General features: G+C 45.2%; 1 protein-coding gene across 4 annotated transcripts in view; it reads right to left on the reverse strand.

The window, feature by feature from the left end:
• The window catches only part of fbxo31 (F-box protein 31), a 68,310-nt gene extending 55,510 nt beyond the window's left edge, over positions 1 to 12,800 (reverse strand). For 2 of the 4 annotated variants that reach the window (XM_072595756.1, XM_072595755.1), the window contains exons 1-2: positions 12,465 to 12,799; positions 12,148 to 12,219 (exon numbers count right to left, since the gene is read on the reverse strand). In XM_072595756.1, coding sequence (XP_072451857.1) covers positions 12,148 to 12,219; positions 12,465 to 12,711 — 319 coding nt within the window. In that variant the 5' untranslated portion in view covers positions 12,712 to 12,799. Of the gene's footprint in view, positions 1 to 2,379; positions 2,467 to 12,147; positions 12,220 to 12,464 lie in introns of all 4 variants that reach the window. The other 2 variants (XM_072595754.1, XM_072595753.1) reach the window with 2 other exon arrangements.
• Positions 12,801 to 20,539: the final 7,739 nt, after the last annotated feature.

Consider the following 20,539-nt stretch of genomic DNA (forward strand, 5'->3'; position numbering starts at 1 on the left):
CTAAATGTGAGGTGATACACTTTGGGAAGAATAACAGGAAGGCAGAGTACAGAGTCAATGGAAAGATTCTTGGTAGTATGGATGTGCAGAGGGATCTTGGAGTCCATGTACATAGATTCTTGAAAGTTGCCACCCAGGTTGATCGTGCTGTTAAGACGGCATATAGCGTGTTAGGTTTCATTTGTAGAGGGATTGAGTTCCGGAACTGCAATATTATGTTGCAACTATACAAAACGCTAGTGTGGCCACAGTTGGAATATTATAGTTCTGGTCGCCATATTTCGGGAGCATTGGAAAAGGTGCAGAGGAGATTTATCAGGATGTCGCCTGGTCTGGAGGGAAGGTCTTATGAAGAAAGGCAGAGACTTGGGTCTGTTCTCATTGGAAAGAAGGCGGCTAAGAGGGGATTTGATAGACACATACAAGGTGATCAGAGGATTAGTTAAGGTAGATAGTGAAAGACTTTTTCCTCAGATGATGACATCAGCTTATACGAGGGGGCATAACTACAAATTGAGGGGTGATAGATTTAAGACAGATGTCAGAGACAGGTTCTTTAGTCAGAGAAAGGTAAGGGCGTGGAATGCCCTACCTGCTAATGTAGTCAACTCGGCCACATTAGGGAGATTTAAACAATCCTTGGATAAGCACATGGATGATTTTGGGACAGTGTAGGGGACGAACTGAGAATAATTCACAGGTCGGCGCAACATCGAGGGCCGAAGGGTCTGTTCTGCGCTGTATTGTTCTATGTTCTAGCACCTATTGTGATGGGCAAGTTAGAATGGCCAATTCACATGACCTGCACCTCTTTGGACTGTGGGAGGAAACCAAAGCACCCGGAGGAAACACACACAGACACGGGGTGAATGTGCAAAGAGACAGCCACCCGAGGCTGGAATCGAACCCGGGTCCCTGGCGCTGCGAGGCAGCAGTGCTAACCACAGAGCCACCATGCCACCCTTTTCTGAAGCAGAACTTTGAGTATCCCACTAACCATCTAGGTCTGGCTACCCTACCATACAGAAAATTTATGGTAATGCATCCAAATTCTATTCTGCCAACATGCCTGACAGTGAGTAGTCTCTGCTCGATGATGCGAGCATTCTTGAGTCGTTTGTCTTTACATCAACAGATACTATGGAATAATGTTGAAACTTAAACCATCAGATTGTAGGGTAATATTTCACAAATTGCACTGCAATACAGGCAAGAAATCAATGTTCTCAGGCACACAAAAAAATTAAATGTCACGCATTGAAATAAAAAGGATGGACAGAAAGAAAACTGAGAAAATGTTGCACCCGACCTTTTATTCTCCAATAATTATTTGACTTTCACCCAGCCAACAGTTTTGATCCTTAGATTAAATCTTTTACCTCAAGTAATCAGCTACAATAGAGGATAGCCTACAACTTTGAATTTTCCTTCAAACCAGATACAAATAGCCTTTGGGACCAGTCCCAAGAGAAATCAAGGGCATCAAAAGATATGCAACGAATGCTGGCCTAGCCAATAGCACCAAAGTCCCATGAATGAATCAAGGAGAACTGTGAATATCTGGGACAACACAATATCCAAATTGCACCTCTTCAATGCTCAATCCACTCCCCACCTTATTCTGAGTTAGCTCCCTGCTGATATCCATCTCACTGAGTCAGTTCAGAACTCTTTGGCCTTTTACCTTTCCTAGAGCAATAAACAGCATTTGAACTTAGACTGACAGCACTCAGAGGGAAATAATGCTACATATTAACAGGTAAATGTACAGGTTGTCAGTGCAAGGGAGTAGAACATTTAATTTAACAGGTTACAATGAAACAAATTGGCAAAAAGACCTGAAACTTCAAGGAAGGAACTGAAACTTACTTTTCTTCAATGAACGCACCAAAAACACATGCAGACAAACCTGCAGCTCTCAGTTGTGCAGATTGTCAGGTCTTTGCAAATGGTCTCAGCAGTTTTTCCTTGATCTCGGAGGGTGTGGGGATGGAAATTCGTCATGTTACCCCATCCCATTCCCAACTAAAAACCAGTGATCTTGTTGGGGAAACTGTGTACCTGCTGGAGATGCTCCAATACAGTCCAATAGTTTCAAATGATGTGAAAATGGCCAACTAAATGACACATGGGGAGACTCTTGGAGAAAGTGAGGACTACAGATGCAGCACACTCTTGATATGGGGGACTCTGTCATCTTGTTACCATACCAGAAATTCCTATGGGACAGGAGATTCTTGACATTTCTCTCCTCCACTTCAGTCTTCCAGTTCAAGCCTCCTACTAGCACGGCAGTGAAGAAAGCAGGCACAGGAGACAGACACTTCACTCTCATCATGCAGTGTTCCAGTCATTACATCAAATCAACATCATACGTACAGCGAGTGTACACATCACGGTGCTCCACGTTTTCGTTGTCAGGAAGCAACTTCACAAATCTTCCTGATTTGAAGCGAGGCTTAATACCTAAATAAACAGGTGAGACCAGCTTGGAAAGTGTTCCAACAGTGCTCCCAGATCCCCATTCAATCTACTGACAGTCCTTGTATTCAGGACAATTTTAAAACAAACAACCTGACAAATTCAGTTTTACGTGCCAAGATGAAACGTGTCCCGATCATTTAGGATTATTCAATTACACCATTCACATCTTTGGCATTCTATGGCATGACAATGCCAACAGTACAAGATTACTGCAATAATTCCCCAAGACTCCTTTGACAGCACCTTACAAACCCACAAATTCTATCACCTGAAGCTCAAGACAAGTAGATACATGGGAACACCAACACCACCTGCAAGTTCCCCTCCAAATCTGACTTGGAAGTATATTGCCGTTCCTTCAGTGTGGCTAGATCAAAATCCTAGAATGCCTTACCCAACAGCATTGTGGATGCGCCTGCACTTGAAGGACTTACAGTAGTTTAAGGGAGCAGCTTACCACTACCTACCCTAGGACAATTAAGGATGAGCAATTAATGCCAATCTAACATCCCATGAATCTCAGGAAAACAAATCTCAAGATTGACCTAAACAGATAGGACATGACTCTGGCTTTGGCTGCTCTGTTCGATCTATTTAGTTCAGTCCAACCTGTGTATACAGCAGAGTGGATCAGTACAGGAGGATTTGTTCAAACAGACAAGACATTTGGCCTGCAGAAAATCTTGGCCTCATTAGTTGTTGATATTATGAAATTTACACCATGACAGGAGAGGATGCTATGATTTATAAAGTTCCAGGTATAGCACATACTTAAATACAGAGCAGAACTCCTCTACACTGTCCCAGCAAACACTCCAAGGACAGGGACAGCACACCTTTCGATACAAGTTAAACCTTTTTCTACTTTTTTTAAACTGAGAGAAAGCCTCCTTAACTCAAACTGAAAGTAAAGCTTCCTCTGCACTGTCCCCATCAAATATTCTTAGGACACTTACAGCAAGAGGTCAGAAACTGAGTCAGGCTCCATGTATTGTCATAACAATTTGCCTTAGCCATAATTTCTGAAAACAATCACCAATTGCAATAGATTTTACTCGTTTTTTCCAGCAACTGTCCTTCTGACTTCTTTGGTTTTGTCCAGTCTGTTGGTGTCCAACCTGCCTGTTTTTCACCGATACTTGACAATAATATCCCTATTGACTGAATCACAATTGTTACTGTGCAGAAAGAAGCTATTTGGCCTGTCATGCCCGTCCCAATTCTTCAAACAAGCTACTGCCGAGCTCCTGTTTTTTTTCCCATACCCCTGCTCAACATTTCTATCCAAATAACCATCTAATGCTTCTTGAACCTGCCTCCAGGACATTTACAGGCAATGCATTCCACACCCAATGACTCAGAGTGAAAAAGGTTTTTCCTGACATCACCCTTGCTTCTTTTGTACATACTTTAAATCCACGCGCTCTAGTCGTTGTTTCTTTATGAACAGGAACAGCTTCTCTCTATCCACCCAGCTCATGATTCTGAAAACTTTAACAAATTTCTTCACAATTACCTTTCCTCAACGGAGAACAGTCCCAATGTCTTCAACCCCCCTCCTCATAATTCAAGTTTCTCACTCCTGAAACCATTCTTGTAAATCATTTCTCTACTCTTTTCAATGCATTCAAATCTTTCCTAAAATGTGGCAAATATTCCAGCTGAGGTCTAAGTATCTTATACAAGCTCAACAGCACTCTTTGCTCTTGTACTCTGTGTTTCTGTTAACAAAGCCAAGGACAGCGTATACTTATTTTTAAGCTGCTTCTCTGAGAATGTGTACAGGGTATAAGCAGGTAGGGAGAGAGTTAAGCTCAGAGTTTTATGAAAGAAGAGGAGCAGCTGAGCATGACTCAGATCAGATAAGAACTTGCATTTAACAATGAGGTGCTGGAGGCAAGGGTACTGGGTTAACGAGGTGGAAAAGCATTTATTATGTAGAGTTATTTAACGATATTGGAAGCATTCAATATGTAAGTTCAGTTTAACAAGGTAATAAGTATTCATTATCTGAGACCAGTTAAGATTAAGAACATTCATTGTGTAACAGCAGATGGCTTAACCTTTCCTATTGACACTCTCTGATTGTAATGGTCATCCAAATAATATGTATGTTGACTTATCTGGATACTCCTCCTTCTAAAATGACTATATAATTCATTAAGAAACTGTTCTTCCAGAGTAGACCATGAACTCCTATCTCTGTGCACATGGGTGATCATTCTCTCTCCCTCCAGGGCCCGGAATAAAGATGAAGGTAAAACTATACGGTGTCTCTGAGCGTTTTGCTTCGACTGAAGGTTGACATCTCCACCTGCCCTGCCAAATTCAATGATCTGTGCACATATACATCCAGATCCCTGCATCCCCTTTGGAATTGTATCCATGATTTTATCTTTTGATGTTCATTTCATGAAGATAAAGTACAACATCTCACACTTCTCTGCACTGAACCTCATCTGCTACCTACTGACCCACTTCAACACTTGTCAGGCAGGAGGAAAATCGACGTTTCGGGCAAAAGCCAGTTACACCACTCCCCACCTCTTCCTCCGCTACATTGATGACTGCATTGGCGCCACCTTGTGCTCCCACGAGAAGGTTGAGTAGTTCATCAACTTCACCAACACATTCCATCCTGACCTTAAATTCACCAGGACCATCTCTGACACCTCCCTCCCCTTCCTGGACCTCTCCATCTCCATCAATGACGACGAACTTAACACTGACATTGTTTGTAACAAACCCACTGACTCCCACACCTACCTACCTGGATTACACCACTTCCCATCCTACCTCCTGCAAAAATGCTATCCCGTATTCCCAATTCCTCTGCCTCTGCCATATCTGCTCCCAGGAGGACCAGTTCACTACATTACACACCAGATGGCCTACTCGCAGCAGCTTTTCGCAGCAGAGAGCGGCAGGAGCTAGGCGGAAGTTCAGGCGGAGCGCAAAGCCGGTCAGGAAGGCAAGTGATTGCTATTAGAGTGGGTGTGTTCTAAACCCCAGGCCCTACAAAGTAGGGTCTCCCTCCCTCCCTCCTCCTCTAACCTAAATTAAGAGTCCACAGACTTGCCCCAAAAAGAGGGTCTAAGGAAGATTGGATCGAAGAGTGAGGCTTCAGCTCAGGAGTCTTTGACAAGGAGGTTGAATGAAGTGATTACGTCACAGTTGAAGAGGGTGAAGACATGACTGCCCAGCTGGTTCAGTGCGCTACGTGCTTGATGTGGAAGGTCAACGACTCTGGTGTGTCTGGCTCGTATAAGTGTGGAAAGTGTGAGCACATTCAGCCATTGACCGAGCATATTGCAGTGTTGATGAAAGAATTCGAGGACCTTAGGCTCATCCGAGAGAACGAGATCTTTCTGGACAAGACCTTCAGCAAGGTTATGACACCAATCATGCCAGAACAGAGCAGACGATGAGGAAGGCAGAGAGGAGACAGGTGCAAGAGACCCCTGGAGAAGTACCTGTCAGGAACAAGTTGAAGCTTTTGGAAACAGTAGAAACTGATGACACTGTCAGGTCGTAAGGCGGCCAGGTCTGTTAATCAAAAGTTGGCGCAGAGGCAGAGCGGAAGAGTCGGACATCGCACAGAGCCGTGGTAATAGGGGACTCCATCGTGAGAGGAACTGACCGGGGTTTTTGTGGCAGCAGACGGGATTTAAGGATGGTGTGTTGCCTTCCTGGTGCCAGGGTGAAAGACATCGCGATCAGAGTGCAGGAAATCCTCAAGGACAAGGGTGAAGAGCCAGAGGTGGTGGTACATGTCGGCACAAATGATGTCGGGAAGAAGAGGAGGAACATACTATAGCGGGACTTCGGAGAACTAGGAAGAAGGCTGAAAAGCAGGACGTCCAGGGTGGTTATCTCCGGTTTGCTTCCAGTTCCTCGGGCTGGTGAGGCTAGAAACAGGGAGATAATGGACTTGAACGTGTGGTTGGGGAACTGGTGCAGGAAGCAAGGATTTAAGTTCTTGGATCACTGGGGTATATTTTGTGGTAAACATAAATAATACAAGAGAGACAGTATGCACCTTAATAGGTTAGGGACCAGCATTCTGGCAGGCAGGTTTTCTACTGCAACACAGCTACATTTAAACTAAGTAGCAGGGGGGAGGGGACAAACTGGATGTTTAAAAAGGAAATTGAACGGAAAGTTAGAACGAGAGAAGTCAAGAAATACAACTGTATCAATGAGGCAGAAAACTCGGAAAAGGGATCATGTTGTAAGGTTGAGTGAAATAGGGGCTGATGGGAAGGATGAGAGCATTAACAAATTAAAAATACTATACATGAATGCATGAAGTATTAGACATAAGATGGATGAGCTTGAGGCTCGTTTGGAAATTGGCAGATATGATATTGTGGGGATAACTGAGACGTGGCTTCAAGTGGACAGGGCCTGGGAAATGAATACTCAAGGCTACACGTGCTATCGTAAGGACAGACTGACGGGCAGACGGGGTGGGGTGGCCATGTTGGTAAGGGAGGATATTCAGTCCCTTGTGCGGGGGGACCTAGAATCTGGGGATGTAGAGTCAGTGTGGATAATGCTGCGAAATACTAAGGGTAAAAAGACCCTCTTGGGAGTCATCTACAGGCCCCCAAACAGTAGTCTGGATGTCGGATGTAAGTTGAATCAGGAGCTGAAATTGGCCTGTTGCAAAGATGTTATTACAGTTGTTATGGGGGATTTCAACATGCAGGTAGACTGGGAGAATCAGGATGGTATTGGACCTCAAGAAAGAGACTTTGTGGAGTGCCTCAGAAATGGATTCTTAGAATAGCTGGTGCTGGAGCCTACCAGGGAGAAGGCAATTCTGGATCTGGTATTGTGTAACGAACCAGAATTGGTCAGAGACCTCGAAGTGAAGGAGCCATTGGGAAGTAGGGACCATAATACAATAAGCTTCAATCTGCAATTTGAGAGGGAGAGGGTACAATCGGAAGTGACAGTACTTCTGTTGAATAAAGGGAACTATGGAGCTACGAGGGAGGAGCTGGCCAAAGTTCAATGGTACAATACCTTAGCAGGGACGACTGTGGAGGAACAATGGCGGATATTTCTGTGTAGAATGCAGAAGTTGCAGGATCAGTTCATTCCTAAAAGGAAGAAAGATCCCAGGAGGAGGCATGGGCGGCCGTGGCTGACGAGGGAAGTTAAGAAACATATAAAATTAAAAGAGAAAAAGTATAACATAGCAAAGATAAGTGGGAAAACTGAGGACTGGGAAGCTTTTAAAGAGCAACAGAGGATTACTAAGAAGGAAAAATGCAGAGGGAAAATTAGGTATGAAGGTAAATCGGCCAATAATATAAAGGAGGATAGTAAAAGCTTTTTCAGGTATGTGCAAGGCAAAAAAATGGTTAGGACTAAAATTGGGCCCTTGAAGACAGAAACAGGGGAATATATTACGGGGAACAAAGAAATGGCAGAATTGAATTGTTACTTCAGATCGGTGTTGACTGGGGAAGACTCAAGCAATCTCCCTGAGGTAACAGTAGCTGAAGGACCTGAACTTAAGGGAATTTATATTTGCCAGGATTTGGTGTTGGAGAGACTGTTAGGTCTGAAGGTTGATAAGTCTCCGGGGCCTGATGGTCTACATCTCAGGGTACTGAAGGAGGTGGCTCGGGAAATCGTGGATGCGTTGGTGACCATTTTCCAGAGTTCGATAGATTCGGGGTTGGTTCCTGAGGATTGGAGGGTGGCTAATGTTATACCACTTTTTAAGAAAGGTGGGAGAGAGAAAGCAGGAAATTATAGACCAGTTAGTCTGACCTCAGTGGTGGGAAAGATGCTGGAGTCTATTATAAAGGATGAGATTATGGCACATCTGGATAGTAGTAACAGGATAGGACAGAGGCAGCATGGATTTATGATGGGGAAATCATGCTTAACTAATCTTCTGGAACGTTTTGAGGATGTAACTCTGAAGATGGACGAGGGAGATCCAGTAGATCCAGTATACCTGGACTTTCAGAAAGCTTTTGATAAAGTCCCACACAGGAGGTTAGTGAGTAAAATTAGGGCGCATGGAATTGGGGGCAAAGTACTAGATTGGATTGAAAATTGGTTGGCTGATAGGAAACAAAGGGTAGTGATAAACGGCTCCATTTCAGAATGGCAGGCAGTGACCAGTGGGGTACCGCAGGGATCAGTGCTGGGACCGCAGCTTTTTACAATATATGTTAATGATATAGAAGATGGTATCAGCAATAACATTAGCAAATTTGCTGATGATACAAAGCTGGGTGGCAGGGTGAAATATGAGGAGGATGTTAGGAGATTACAGGGTGACCTGGACAAGTTAGGTGAGTGGGCAGATGCATGGCAGATGCAGTTTAATGTGGATAAATGTATGGTCATCCACTTTGGTGGCAAGAACAGGAAGGCAGATTACTACCTAAATGGAATCAATTTAGGTAAAGGGGCAATACAGAGAGATCTGGGTGTTCTTGTACACCAATGAAGGTAAGCATGCAGGTACAGCAGGTAGTGAAGAAGGCTAATAGCATGCTGGACTTCATAACAAGAGGTATTGAGTATAGAAGCAAAGAGGTGCTTCTGCAGCTGTACAGGGCCCTGGTAAGATCACACCTGGAGTACTGTGTGCAGTTCTGGTCTCCAAATTTGAGGAAAGACATTCTGGCTATTGAGGGAATGCAGCGTAGGTTCACTAGGTCAATTCCTGGAATGGCGGGATTACCTTACACTGAAAGATTGAAGCGACTGGGCTTGTATACCCTTGAGTTTAGAAACTGAGAGGGGATCTGATTGAGACATATAAGATTATGAAAGGATTGGACACTCTGGCAGCAGGAAACATGTTTCCGCTGATGGGTAAGTGCCAAACCAGAGGACACAACTTAAAAAATACGGGGTAGACCATTTAGGACAGAGATGAGGAGAAACTTCTTCATCCAGAGTGGTGGCTGTGTGGAATGCTCTGCCCCAGAGGGCAGTGGAGGCCCAGTCTCTGGATTCATTTAAGAAAGAGTTGGATAGAGCTCTCAAGGATAGTGGAATCAAGGGTTATGGAGATAAGGCAGGAAGAGGATACTGATTAGGAATGATCAGCCATGATCATATTGAATGGCGGTGCAGGCTGGAAGGGCTGAATGGCCTACTCCTGCACCTATTGTCTATTACTCCTTTAAAGACCGTAACTTCCTTTCCCACGTGGTTGAAGATGCCATCCAACATATCTCATCCGCTTCCCACACCTCCGCCCGCAACAAGGACAGAAAACCCCGGTCCTCACCTTCCACCCTACCAACCTCCACATAAACCACATCATCCGCCGACATTTCCGCCACCTCCAAATGGACCCCCCCACAAGGGATATATTTCCCTCCCCACCCCTTTCCGCAAAGACCGTTTCCTCCATGACTACCTGGTCAGGTCCACGCCCCCAACAACCCACCCGCCCGTCCTGGCACCTTCCACTGCCACCGCAGGAATTGTAAAACCTGCGCCCACACCTCCCCCCTCACCTTCATCCAAGGCCCCAAAGGAGTCTTCCAAATCCATCAAAGTTTCACCTGCACACCCACCAATGTCATTTGTTGTATCCATTGCTCCCAATGAGGTCTCCTTTACATTGGGGAGACTGGAAGTCTTCTCGCAGAGTGCTTCAGGGAACATCTCCGGGACACCCGCACCAATCAACCCCACCACTTCAACTCCCCCTCCCACTCTACCGAGGACATGCAGGTCCTGGGCCGCCTCCACCGCCATTCTCTCACCACCTGATGCCTGGAGGAAGAACACCTTATCTTTCCCCTCGGAACACTTCTACCCCAGAGCATCAATGTGGACTTCACCAGTTTCCTCATTTCCCTTCCCCCCCACCTTACCCCAGTAGCAACCTGCCAGCTCAGCACCATCCTCATGACCTGTCCTACCTGCCAATCTTCCTTCCCAACTATCCGCTCCACCCTCCTCTCTGACCTATCACCTTCATCCCCACCTCCATCCACCTATTGTACTGCTGACTACCTTCTCGCCAGCCCCACCCCCCTCCCATTTATCTCTCCAACCGAGAGGCGCTCTGCCTCATTCCCAATGAAGGGCTTTTGCCCAAAATGTCAATTTTCCTGCTCCTTTGATGCTGCCTGACCTGCTGTGCTTTTCTTTTCCAGCACCACTCTAATCTAGACTCTGATCTCCAGCATCTACAATCCTCACTTTCGCCCACTTCACAACTTGTCAATGACCTTTTGGAGTTTTAGATTGTGCTCTTCACATTTACAATTCTTCCAATGTCGTCATCTGCAAACTTTGAAATTGCCCCCTGCACAGCAAGATCCAAATCACTAACACATCAAGAAAAGCAAAAGTCCCAATACTGACCTCTAAGGAACGCCACTAAATATCTATCCCCAGGTGAAAACTATCCATGAAACATTACTGCATCACTTAGCCAATTTGTATATCAATATCACTACTACACTTTTATACCATGAGTGAAAACTTTCCTCAACGCAGCACTGTATCAAATGCTTTTTATAAATTCAGGTGTGCAGTATTTTCAGCATTACCCTTGAGTCCGTTACCTCTTCAAAAAACTCCAGAAACGTAGTGAAATATAATTTCCTCATAATTCACCATGAATTTCATCTGGTCCCAATACCTTGCCAGTTTTAAGTACCAACAGAGAAAATGCTGGAAAATCTCAGCAGGTCTGGCAGCATCTGTAAGGAGAGAAAAGAGCTGACGTTGCGGGTCTAATTGACCCTTTGTCAAAGCAAAGAAAGCTTTGACAAAGGGTCAGTTAGACTCGAAACATCAGCTCTTTTCTCTCCTTACAGATGCTGCCAGACCTGCTGTGATTTTCCAGCATTTTCTCTTTTGGTTTCAGATTCCAGCACCCGCAGTAATTTGCATTTATTAAGTACCAACAGTTTACCCAAAACTTCTGCATAAATTTTGAAAGCTTCTAGTGACACAGTTTCTTCCTCTGTCAGTGTGACCTGGACAGCATCCTCTTTTGTAAAGAGGGTCTTGGTTATACCCATTGTAATTTCATCAGGGCTCTTTTTTTAAAAATTTTTTTCTGAGATTCCCTACAGTGTGGAAACAGGCCCTTCGGCCCAACAAGCCATACCGACCCTCTGAACAGAAACCCAGCCAGACCCATTTCCCTCTGACTAAAGCAACAAACGCTATGGGCAATTTAGCATGGCCAATTCACCTGACCTGCACATCTTTGGTCTGCGAGAAGAAATTGGAGCACCTGGCAGAAACCCACAGATAGAATGTGCAAACTCCACACAGACCGTTGCCAGAGGCTGGAATCAAACCTAGTCCCTGGTGCTGTGAGGCAGCAGTGCTAACCACTGAGCCAACCCATGGCTTCCTGTGTTACAGCCAACCTGGAGATTCAATCTACAGGAACTATAGCTGGAACATTGTCTCATCTCTGGGAAATTGCACATTCCAACCAATAAAAAGGATACAAGCTCAATGCCCAATAGCTCCATATCAGTGCTCTCATCCAGGAGCAGCAGCCTCCCAGCCTCCTCGTCAGTTCAACCCTGCTCCTCAACTGGGAAATCCCCATACAAGACATCCCTGAACAAATCAAAGAGGCAGCTCCAAACTGTGAGAAATTTGCAGAGAAATCAATGTTTAAGAAAAGATAATGCTACTTACGTTTGATGTACAAATCACGACAGGCGATCCCTACCATCTCCAAACGCCGCTGGTTTTCTGAAACTCCATATTCTACGATAGAAACCATTTACTCAGATGTGTCAAAATTGTCTAAAGGTATCCACTTGTTTTCTCATTTATCACCCCAGGTTTCCCCAGCCCATCCCCAACTTCTGTCACAATCCCAACCTGAGCTCTTCACAACCCCCAACAACATTGTGTGCCTCCCCCGCGAGTGGCCAACCTGCCCCACACACACCCCTGCCTGGCCCCGACTGTTCGGCCCCTCCCAACCCACCCAGCCCCCGCCCCCTCACCCAGGCGGCAGCGCCTTCTCCAGATGGTGTCCGTGTTGAGGATTTGATGAAATTTCTTGCAGGAGGCAGCCAAGCTGGGCAGGCTCACCCCGGGGAGGAAGCAGAAAATTTCAACCAGCAGCTCAGGGGGAAGGTCCAGGAGATTCCGGGGCCTCCCCGGTCCAGAGGCCGAGGCTCGACCTTCAACACAGGCTGTGGTTGAGGAGGTAGACGGTCCCGGGCCCGTTGCTACTGCCCTGTGCTCCATCACCGGTCAACCTGGGGGAGCGCGCCCGCCTGTAACGCCAATACATCACCGCCACCGTAAACGTGCATGCCCATGGCGCCATTACATCATCACCGCCGGGACCGCGCATGCCCGTACTGTAATTACGTCATCATCACCAGGACCGCGCATGCCCGTAGCCTCTTAACGTGATAACCTCTGTGAGTGCGCACGCCCGTGGCGCCATTACGCCATCGCCTCCGTGGCCGCGCACGCCCGTAGCGCCATTACGCCATCGCCTCCGTGGCCGCGCACGCCCGTGGAGCCATTACGTCGTCGGCTCCGTGAGCGCGCATGTCCGTAGCGCAGTACATCATTACAATCGTACGATGAGGTGAGTCATTGCGCAAACTCGGAGTAATTCCCGCTCTTTTTCTGGTGTTGTCGCCATGAGCAGCTGAAGTGTGTCTGGTCCATGCCTTATGCAATGCTGCACCTACAGAGGTAGTGCAGATGATTAAGAACATCGAAGGGGATGTAGGCAAGGAGGCAGTACGAATCAAAAGCAGCCAAAGAACTGTCAATGCTGAAATTTACTCAGCAGTGAAAACAGAGTTAGTATTTAGGCCCAATGACCCTCGTTCAGGACGACAGTACTGTTTAACTGGAAAAACACGATGCTGTCTGTCTCTTCGTGAAAGAATGGCTATTCCAAACAGTCCTTAGAGCCAAATGAGATGTATTTTTAGATTAGATTACTTTTAGATTAGATTAGATTACTTACAGTGTGGAAACAGGCCCTTGGCCCAACAAGTCCACACCGCCCCGCCGAAGCGCAACCCACCCATACCCCAACATCTACCCCTTACCTAACACTACGGGCAATTTAGCACGGCCAATTCACCTGACCTGCACATCTTTGGACTGTGGGAGGAAACCGGAGCACCCGGAGGAAACCCACGCAGACACAGGGAGAATGTGCAAACTCCACACAGAGAGTCGTCTGAGGGAAGTAATGAAATAACATTGTGGAGACACACATTCAGTTTTCAATTCTCTTTCTTTACTATGCCATAGAGAATTGAACAAAACTCTACCATTCACGTTAGACCCTTTTCCAAAACTACAGACTGTAAGTCAATTTAAACTCAATGCAGAGTATCTGTCAGAAACAATAATTCCATGGAATATTAACAGTTACTTGGATAAAATGTGGATTAAGTAAAGCCACTCTGTCAAAGGAATGACCTGGAGATGCTGTGTTGAACCAGGGTGGACAAAGTCAGAAATCACACTGCAGTTATAGTCCAACACGTTAATTTAAAGTGATAAGCTTTCAGAGTGTTGCTCCTTCGTCAGGTGATAGTTTGAGTCAAATGTTGACAGTCTGACTAACAAGTCTTTCCAGGTAATCATGATTTGGAGATACTGGTGTTGGACTGGCGTGTACAAAGTTAAAAATCACACAACGCCAGGTTATAGTCCAGCAGGTTTAATTGGAAACACTAGTTTTCAGAGCGCTGCTCCTTCATCAGGTGGTAGTGGAGTACATGATTCTAAGACACAGAATTTATAGCAGAAGTTTACGGTGTGATGTAACTGAAATTATACATTGAAAAATACTTGGATTGTTTAAGTCTCTCATATGTTAGAATGACCATGTTAGTTTCACTTCTTTCATATGTAAATTACAAAACTGTTTTTAAAATTATATTCTCAAGTGAACTTTAACAATTGGTGTCGGTCCAGTTAATGTATTGAAGGTGTTAGCCCCCTGTGTGCTGCTATCTGTACCATAATGTTTAGACTGATTCTAATCTAAAAAAATGAATTAATAGAATCTTACATGGATCCATGCAGTTTTTGAGCGAAGTAAAATGCAACTCTGCAAGGACAAATTCACCTCACAGACTTATATGTGTATGTGTGCATGGGGGTTTGTGTGTGTGTGTGTGTGTTGCGGGGGAGTAGTTGTGATGTCTGTTAGAGTATATGTGTGAGTGTAAAGGGGTGTAAGTCTGTGAGTGTGTCTGTCTGTGTGTAGGAGTGCTTGTGTGTGTATGGGAGTGTCTGTGTGTTTGTATAGTGCAATGAGGTCACCTGTACTGTGTGATGAACCCAAGGTCCCGGTTGAGGCCATCCCTAGGGTACTACACTTCGCTATCAGCCTCTGCTCGGCCACTTTTTCTGCTGCCTGTCCCGAAGTCCGCCTTGGAGGATTGTCACCCTAAGGTCTGAGGTCGAATGTCCCGGGATCAAACCCGGAGATCGATCCCACTATCAAACTCAGCATGGAATACTTTCTACTATCTGTCTCATTCTTGGACACATGCATCTCCACCAAGAATGGGCACCTCAGCACCTCACTCTACTGCAAACCCATGGATAACCTCACAATGCGACACTTCTCCAGCTTCCACCCAAAACATATTAAAACAGCCATCCCCTATGGACAAGCCCTATGCGTATAGGATCTGTTCAGATGAGGAGGAACATGATGAGCACCTGGAAGTACTCATAAGAACGGGGTACAATGCTCAACTCATCGACTGCCAGTTCCGACGTGCCACAGCAAGGAACCGTAATGACCTCCTCAGGAGACAGACACATGCTAAAACCGACAGGGTACCGTTCGTTGTCTAGTACTTCCCAGGAGCCAAAAAACTATGCCATGTTCTTCATGGTCTGCAACACATTATCAATGAGGATGAGCACCTCGCCAAGACCTTCCCCACACTTCCACTGGTTGCCTTTAAACAACCACCAAACCTCAAACAGATCATTGTTCACAGCAAATTGCCCGGCTTTCAGGACAACTCCATGCAACCCTGTCACGGTAGATGCTGCAAGACGTGTCCCAGATTCCATTACGCGTGGAGACACCTCCCACCATGTACATGACAGGTACTCAGCCAAAGTTGTCTACCTCATACGCTGCAGGCAAAGATGCCCTGAGGCATGGTACATTGGTGAAATCGAGCAAAGGCTACGGCTATGGATGAATGGGCATCGCACAATAATCAACAGACAGGAGTGTTCCCTCCTAGTTGAAGAACACTTCAGTGGTCCAAGACATTCGACCGCAGACCTTCGGGTGACCATCCTCCAAAGGCAGACTTCGGGACAGGCAGCAGCGAGCAGAGGCTGATAGCTAATTGCGGTACCCATAGGGATGGCCTCAACTGGGACCTTGGGTTCATGTCACACTACAGGTGACTTCATTGCACTATACACACTCACAGACACTCCCACACAGGCACACTCCTACAGACACACACTCTCACATGCACCCTCTCACAGACTTAGAGTCCTTTACACTCACACACGAACACACACACACATATCCTCTCTCTCACAGACACCCACAACCCCCCCCCCCTTCACCCCCCACACACACACCCACATACACATATACGTTTGGGGGGTGAATTTGTACTTGCAGAGTTACATTTTGCTTCACTCAAAAACTGCATGAATCCATGTAAGATTCTGTTAATTCATTTTTTAGATTAGAATCAGTCTAAGCATTAAGGCACAGACAGCAGCACACAGGGGGCTAACACCTTCAATACATTATCTGGGCTGACACCAAGAAACTCACATGGTCATTCTAACAGATGAGAGACTTAACAAACAATCCAGGTAATTTTCAATGTATAATTTCAGTTACATCACACTGTAAACTTTTGCTATAAATTCTGTGTCTTAGAATCGTGTACTCCACAACCACCTGATAAAGGAGCAGCGCTTTGAAAACTAGTGCTTCCAATTAAACCTGTTGGACTATAACCTGGTGTTGTGTGATTTTTAACTTTGCCAGTAATCAAGAGTGACAATAGATTAATATAAACGGTGTGAGTGAAGTGTCAACAGCTGACTAACAAGTGAAGGAATGACATATGAACTGAATAATTACAGCAAAGTTATAATTACAAGTAAACAGAAGTAAGATGGTATTAGAGACCAAACAAATGGCTGGAATAACATGAGTTGCAGGCGAGGGTCTGACCAAAGTAGGAAGTAATCAAAAACTACAAACTAATAAGTTAGATGATCACAAGTAATCAAGATAATGATGTAAAAACAGAACAATAAGGAAGCTTTTACAAACACAGAATGGTATGGTGGGATTACATGTAGTGCGACATGAACCCAAAGTCAGAATTGAAGCTGTCCTCATTTGTGCAGAATTTGACTATCAGTTTCTGCTCAGCAGTTCTGCGTTGTTGGGCATCTGGAAGGCCACCTTGGAGGACGCTTACCTGAAGATCGGAGGCTGAATGTCCTTGACTGCTGAAGTGTTCCCTGACTGGGAGAGATGCCTGGTAATTGTTGTGCATTGTCAGTTTATACGTTGTCGTAGCGTCTGCATGGTCTCACCGATATACCATTCCTTGGGGCATCCTTTCCTGCAGCGTATGAGCTGGACAACATTAGCCGAATCACATGAGTATGTACCGTGTATCTGGTGGGTGCTGTTCCCACATGCAATGGTAGTATCCATGTCGATGATCTGACATGTCTTGCAGAAGTTGCTGTGGCAGTGATGTGTGGTATCGTGGTTGCCGTTCTCCTGAAGGCTGGATAGTTTGCTACAAATGATGGTCTGTTTGAGGTTAGGCAGGTGTTTGAAGACTAGTATTGGATGTATAGTCATGAAAAGACTATAGATCACAAGCCCACTCAAGCCACCCCACAACACAGATTACGCTGAGAGAGACTCTGACTTCGCATCTCTCAAACGCTTCTCAACTATTTCGTACACCAGCTTTACAACAGACATCACGACCTTGACACCAAGATAGAGTCCATATTCCCAGCTCGCGCTCAGGACACAGCGGACCAGCTATGAGATACTGCCATGCAGATAAAACAATGGAACTACACTACCTACATGCAGACCAAGAACAGGAAACTTCAGAAACTTGGCATCACCATCAGCATCTGCTATGTGTTTACACACTCACTGAACTTGTCTAAACCACTCTTAATCCTCTTTGCATCCTCCTCCCACCTCTCAATCCTGTCCAATTTTACATCACTAGCAAACTTGGAAATGTGGCATTTGGTTCTCTTATCCAGGTCCTTTTATATATCGTGAATAGGTGGGGACCAAGCACTGTTTTTTTGGCACTGCCTGCCATTCTGACAACGATCCATTTCCCATTCTGTATTTCCTGTCTGTTATCTAATTCTCTATCCATACTAATATATTATTCCCTATCCCATATGCTTTAACTTTGTCCACTAACCTCTTTTCAGGGACCTTATCAAATGCCTTCTGAAAATCCAAATATACCACATAGTAATTAAGCCTATCCATTGATTCAATAGATAGAAATGTTTACTGACTAATATTCTTTTTGGTCTTTTTATTAATGCATGGAATGAGGGTGTTGAAGGCTAGGTCAGCATTTATTGCCCAACCAAGAGGGCAGTTAACAGTCAACCACATTGCTGTGGGTACGAAGTCAAATGTAAGCCAGACCAGGTAAATATGGCAATTTCCTTCTTTAAAGGACATTAGCGAATCAGATGGGCTTTTCTGACAATTGTCAATGGATTTATAGTCATCATTAGACTCTTAATTCCAGTGCCAGAGTCATGAGTATCTCTGAGCGGTTACAGGGCCTCCTGAAATGAGAGAGTAAATAGACAGAAGTCATTGTCCATATTGGCAGAAATGACTTGGGTAGGAAGAATGAGAAGATCCTGCAATGACAATTCAGAGAGTTAGGTAGTAAACTAAAAATCAGGAGCTCCAGGGTAGTAATTTTAGGTTTACTCCCCATGCCACATACTACTGAGGCTAGGAACAGAGATAGAGTATAATTGAGCAGGTGGCTAAAGAGCTGATTTGGGGAGGACTTCAGATATGTGGATCTTTGGGATGTCTTCTAGGGAAGGTGGGACCTATACAAGCAGGACTGGCTTCACCTGAACTGGAGGGGCACCAATATCCTGGCAGGGAAGTTTGATAATGCCACTTGGGAGGGTTTAAACCAGTGTGGCAATGGGGGGGTAGGAACCAGAGCAGCAGGTCAGTAAAGCAAGGAAACAGACCCTTAGGTCCAACTCGTCCAAGCTGACCAAGTTTCCCAAACTAAACCAGTCCCACTTGCCTGTGATTGGCCCATATCCCTCTAAACCTTTCCTATTCATGTACTTGTCCAAATTTCTTTTAAATGTTGTAACTGCATCTGCATCTAGCACTCCTTCTAGCAGTTCATTCCACAAACTCTCTCTACGAAAAACTTGCCTCTCAAATCCCTTTTAATTCTTTCTCCTCTCACCTGAAAAGTACACCCTCTAGTTTTGAACTTGCCTGCCCTAGGGAGAGTTTGCCTGCTCTAGTTTGGGAGAGTGGTCCAGGAAATGGCTGATGGAATTCAATGTGAGCAAATGTGAGGTCTTGCACTTTGGAAAAAAGAATACAAGCATGGACTACTTTCTAAACGGTGAGAAAATTCGTAAAGCCAAAGTACAAAGGGATCTGGGAGTGCTAGTCGAGGATTCTCTAAAGGTAAACATGCAGGTTGAGTCCGTGATTAAGAAAGCGAATACAATGTTGTCATTTATCTCAAGAGGGTTGGAATATAAAAGCACTGTTGTGCTACTGAGACTTTATAAAGCTCTGGTTAGGCCCCATTTGGAGTACTGTGTCCAGTTTTGGTCCCCACACCTCAGGAAGGACATTCTGGCATTGGAGCGTGTCCAGTGGAGATTCACACGGATGATCCCTGGAATGGTAGGTCTAACATACGAGGAACAGCTGAGGATCCTGGGATTGTATTAATTGGAGTTTAGAAGATTAAGGGGCAATCTAATAGAAACTTACAAGATAATACATGGCTTGGAAAGGGTGGATGCTAGGAAATTGTTTCCGTTAGGCGAGGAGACTAGGACCCATGGACACAGCCTTAGAATTAGAGGGGGTAAATTCAGAACAGAAATGTGGAGACATTTCTTCAGCCAGAGAGTGGTGGGCCTGTGGAATTCATTGCCGCGGAGTGCAGTGGAGGCCGGGACGCTAAATGTCTTCAAGGCAGAGATTAATAAATTCTTGATGTCACAGGAATTAAGGGCTACGGGGAGAATGCGGGTAAGTGGAGTTGAAATGCCCATCAGCCATGATTGAATGGCGGAGTGGACTCGATGGGCCAAATGGCCTTACTTCCACTCCTATGTCTTATGGTCTTAAGTATCCTCATCCTTATTGATGGAAGGGCCTAACACATTAGTACAAATGATAAGGCTGAAGCATTTACAATAGTCTTCAGCCAGAAGTGCCAAGTAGATGATCCATTTGGGCAGCCTCCAGAGGCTCCCAAGATCACAGGTGCCAGTATTCTGACAATTAATTACAGATGGAGTGAATCAAAATGTTGGCTAAAGGCAACAACTATTGAAAAGGCTGTGCACCCTGATAACATTTTTTAATTATGCGGAGGTGCCGGTGTTGGACTGGTGTGGACAAAGTTAAATATAACTTTACCCACATCCACCACTTCCTCAGGAAGTTCATTCCACGTGTGAACCACCCTCTATTTTAAAAATGTGCCCCCATGTTGTTTTTAAATCTCTGTTCTCATCTTAAAAATATGCTTCCTCATCTTGAAATCCCCTATCCCAGGGAAAAGGCATGTACTATTAACTCTATCTCTCACGCACCACTCCCCCCCCCCCCCCCCCCCCCCCCATGATTATATAAACCTCTGTAAGGTAACCTCTCAATCTCCTACACTCCAGTGAAAGAAGTCCCAGCCTATCCAGCCTTTCTTTATAACTTAAACCTTCCATAACTGCAACATCCTGGTACATTTTTTCTGAGCCCTGTCTACATTAATAATATCCTTCCCTCAGTCAATCC

This window comes from Chiloscyllium punctatum, chromosome 26 (genome assembly GCF_047496795.1).
Source record: "Chiloscyllium punctatum isolate Juve2018m chromosome 26, sChiPun1.3, whole genome shotgun sequence".
Lineage (NCBI taxonomy): Eukaryota > Metazoa > Chordata > Chondrichthyes > Orectolobiformes > Hemiscylliidae > Chiloscyllium > Chiloscyllium punctatum.